Source organism: Nannospalax galili, unplaced genomic scaffold (assembly GCF_000622305.1).
Source record: "Nannospalax galili isolate Female #2095 unplaced genomic scaffold, S.galili_v1.0 scaffold1245, whole genome shotgun sequence".
In the NCBI taxonomy this organism is placed as follows: Eukaryota; Metazoa; Chordata; class Mammalia; order Rodentia; family Spalacidae; genus Nannospalax; species Nannospalax galili.
Genome location: NW_008354009.1, coordinates 222,051 through 226,548, shown reverse-complemented (window position 1 = coordinate 226,548; position 4,498 = coordinate 222,051). Strand labels below are relative to the sequence as shown.

The following is a 4,498-nucleotide window of genomic DNA, read 5'->3' as shown; positions in this document are numbered from 1 at the left end:
TTTTTTTGGTCTTTTTGAGACAGGGTCTCTCTGTAGCCCCAGCTGTCCTGGAACTCACTATGTAGACCAGGCTGGCCTTGAACCCACAGAGATCCACCTGCCTCTGCCTCCTGAGTGCTGGTTTTAAAGGCATGTGCCACCACACCTGGCTACTCTTTCAGTTTTTTAAAAACATTTTAGTGGTGTTGTGTGCACACGCACACACGCACGCACGCACATATCATAGTGAGTGTGTGAAGGTCAGAGGACAACTTTTGAGAGCTGATTTTCTCTGCCATGTGGGTCCTAGGGATTGAACTCCGGTCATCAGAGTTGGTGACAGGCACCTTTACCCACTGACCCATCTCACCAGCCCCCTTTTCACTCCTTAAAAAAAACTAAAAGAAGCATTCTCAGCTGGAAGTCTCAGTTTGGTGTCTGAATCCCAGTGTCACTTAGAACTATGTTAAAACCAGGAACACGCTCTTCCAGAGTTTCTCAGCACTGTGTCTCTTGAGCCCCTACTGAGTTGGTAGCTGCGTTTTAAGAACACTTCCAAGAGATTCACAGGCACATTACAGAAGAGCACAGACTTAGCAGACATGACTTTTAACGCTAACCAACCCCAAACCAGGATATAGACAGTTTCTAGAACAATTTATGCTTTAAAGACTAGATATTCAGGTGTTTATCAAACGCAGCTTTAAAGCAAGACAGAAGTTTCAAGAAGTCAAGTAAGATTGGCTTAATGATAGCAAACTCTTCCTTTACTCCCGCTGTTTGGTACCAGGTGGCTTCCCACCCGGCAAGAAAACCACCCAGTGTCTGGCGTTCTCAATATTCAGATTCTACTCTGAAGGTAAGTCCTGCAATTTGAACTTTTAAGTCTAGAATTCTCAAGTTATTTCTCTGATAACCTGAACTCAGACCTCTGCCTTCTCTGCATCTTTTGGTCTAGGTAGGCTAATTCTAGATGACAGCAGTTCCCTGGCTCCTCCTTGTCAGGAGTTCTATAGAACCAAACTAGTTCCATGGCAAGTAGCTCCCTCCCTCCCAGAACTCAGCTTCCCTGGGCTTTCACAGAGACGCAGCCTTGAATATCTGAAAGAAAAGAGCCTCTGATGGACAGGAACGATGGGGAAATGTGGCAAGCCCCAGGGAGAACCATGAGGGCAAGGCACGTTTCAGCTCTTTGAAATAGCCCACCTTCGTCGGCCATCCACAGTTCACTGAACTTGCTGTTTTCTTTCTCCAAAGCAAGCTTCAAAGCCTTGGGCCAGTTCTCCTTATCTGATTTAAGAAGACAGTCAACCATTTTCTCTGCGCCTGCCATCATGCCTTTAGTGCAGCAAATCTAAGACAGATACAATGTATCAATCAATGGTCTGGTTTTCCTTTTATGAGCTTTCACTAAAGAAATATCAATTCACTAAAGAAATATCAATTCACACACACTTTTAATCCCAGCATTCAGGAGACAGAGGCAGGAGATCTCTGTGAGATTGAGGCCAACCTGGTCCACATGTTCCAAGGCCAGCTGAGGCTACAGGGAGACCCTGTCTCACAAAGACAAAAAAAAAATAGAAAAAGAAAAGGAAATATCACTTCAAGTAGTATGTGATTGAAATCACTGTGAATGACAATTCAATGGCCCTTAGTTACATCACTAGCTTTTCAACATCCTCTCCTTCATCTTGGTCCTTTATTTGTGATAGCATCCTGTCAAGCCAATCTTGGTATTTTGAAATGTTATTAAAAACAGCATCTTCTTGCCAGGTGTGGTATGCACATGCCTTTAATCCCAGCACTTGGGAGGCAGAGAAAGGCGGATCTCTGTGAGTTCAAGGCGAGCCTGGTCTACATAGTGAGTTCCAAGGCCAGCTGAGGCTACAGGGAGACCCTGTCTCACAAAGACAAAAAAAAAAAATAGAAAGAAAAGGAAATATCACTTCAAGTAGTATGTGATTGAAATCACTGTGAATGACAATTCAATGGCCCTTAGTTACATCACTAGCTTTTCAACATCCTCTCCTTCATCTTGGTCCTTTATTTGTGATAGCATCCTGTCAAGCCAAACCTGCTCATCTTCTGTTTATATCCATCATTATCAGTGCTATCAGGGGAAAAGCTAATCCAAATGATAGCCATCCACACTATGGATAGACCGGCATATGGAGAGGCTTGGGAGGATATAACAGCATAGCAGCAAGTGTTTGTTCAGAGCACAATGTCTATGATTTTTATTACTAATAATGTACTATGTTCATGTTATCATGCATCAAGCTGATGCAAGCACCTTAGGTATATTATCTCATTTAACCCTTAAAAATATCATGTTAATATGGTACTACATTTTTTCCTTCCCTAGGCATGAAGAAAAAAATGCTTCAAAAAGTTAAGTGAATTGCCCATGATGATATCACAGTTAAGTGGTTGAGCTAAGATTGTAACAAATTCTGTGTCCAAGGAGCTAAATGCTTAAGTGCTAGCCTAGTATTTCTTTTCTTTTCATTTGCTATACTATTCCATGTAATTTGCATTTGCATAAAACACTATTCAGAAAAGTAATATGGTAATTTTAGCTGAAAATAGGTTAAACTTGAAAAAGGTCTGACATTAAAAATTATTCAATTCACACTGTATTCTGGCTAATTATGCCTTACATAAGAGAGCTTTAATGGGTTTCAATTATCTTTTACGGTCCCAAACAGCACAAAAAACAGAAGGCACTTCCCATATTCTAATTATTTCCTCCAAATTTAGCACTTTATGTTAATTTACCTGCTTAATTTCTTCACATTCCTGATTAATTAAACATTCAGATATTTCAGGAAGTATATCTGTTGGAATAATTCTGGCTTTAAATTCTGGCTGTAAACGTCTTAAAAGTAATCTGTGCTCCTCTAACTTTTCAATTTTCTTGAAATCCCAACTTTCAATGGCTTCATAAAGTCCACAATAGCCTGAAAAGAAAGAAAACAAGAATTTTTAAAAATGAGATCAACAGACTAGAGAGATGGCTCAGTGGTTAAGAGCACTGGCTGCCCTTCCAAAGGACCCAGGTTCTGTTCCCATCACCCATATGGCAGCTAACAACTGTCTGTAATTCCAGTTCCAGGGGATCCAATGCCCTCTTCTGACCTCCATGGACATTGCACAATACTGATGCACTTACATACATGCAGGCAATACACTCATTCACATAAAATTAAAATAATAAATAAAATATTTTTCCCAGGCCAACTCAATTAAACAAGGGCCCAGAGGGGAGGAGAGAAATGGGTGGCGGGCCGACCCCAGACTGAGAACTATTGGAGACTGATTGCTACTGGAAGAGGGAGAGTATGCCTTACTTGCTATCTCCACATGGGCTGCCTAGACTCCTGTGGATCTGTCTGCACTCAAGGACATCTAGGTACAAATGCTTGACTGGATAGGACTTGGCATGAGGTCTAGTGGGGGGATGAGGGGGGCATGGATCGGGGAGGGGGTCTGGATTTGATTAAGAACTGTTGTATGACATTACAAAAGCTCTCCTAAAAATGTTTTTAAATGCAGGATACAAATGCCCATAACAGCATAATTTCGTACAAAAATGAGTAAATACAAATTCAAGACCCTTGGCCCCCTACCCAGCAAGTTCCAGGCCAATAAAAAAAAAAAAAAAAAAAAAAAAAAAAAAAAAAAAAAAAAAAGAAGAAATAGAAAGAAAGAAAGAAAAATTACAAAAGCTAAAGAAAAAACAAAAAAAACAGAGAGAAAGAGGATATGAAGTTGGAAGGGGGTTGGGGACTGGAGCTTGGAGGAGTTAAGCTGAGAAATGTAGGTGAATGTGCTCAAAATACACTCTATGCGTGTATAAAAGTCTCATTGAATTAATAAAATATTATATTAAAAATGAGATCAACAAGAATGTCTGGATGTATGGTAACAGAACCAGAAAACATCTGCAAATCACCTCAGTTACTGCTATAGTTTGGCTCTGAGATGCCATCCCAAAGGGCTAACATGCTGAAGGGCTGGTCCCCAGCAGGTGGTGCTATTGAGAGTTGACTATCTCATTGGTGCTAACTTCATCAATGGGCTAATACATGGGTAAATTCATTCTGAATGAGCTATGAGGACTGGGGCCTGGCCGGCTGAAGCAGGTCACTCAAGGTGTGCTTCGAAGGCTGTACCTTGTCCCTGGCCCTTTCCTGTTGCTCTCTGTCTCCTGCCCACCATCTGAAGCGGAACCAAATCCTTGTTCTTTTAAGTAGTTTCCTCAGGTATTTTGGCACAGCAGTGAAAAGTTAACTAACATAATTAATGAAAACCTTTCAAAATGGAAACAATATTCATTTTAGGCATCCAACAGTTTAGGCCTTCTAACATTTACCATCTTTTAGAAGGAAGTGCTAAGTACAAATTTATTGGGTTGTTTGATCCTGTTTCATGAAGGAATAAAAGGTGAACTATTACTAGGGCTGTGATGATGAATGGTAGGATGATAAACACTTAAATCTGATCTTAGCATAAG

At 40.7% G+C, this 4,498-nt stretch overlaps 1 protein-coding gene across 2 annotated transcripts in view; it reads right to left on the bottom strand.

Annotated features, from left to right (window-relative positions):
- Nucleotides 1–4,498, bottom strand: part of Ddx58 (DExD/H-box helicase 58) — a 45,031-nt gene that overhangs the window by 29,188 nt on the left and 11,345 nt on the right. For both annotated transcript variants that reach the window (XM_008851090.3, XM_017802705.2), the window contains exons 3-4: nt 2,761–2,942; nt 1,186–1,333 (exon numbers count right to left, since the gene is read on the bottom strand). In XM_008851090.3, the coding sequence (XP_008849312.1) occupies nt 1,186–1,333; nt 2,761–2,942 (330 nt within the window). The remainder of the gene's footprint in view (nt 1–1,185; nt 1,334–2,760; nt 2,943–4,498) is intronic.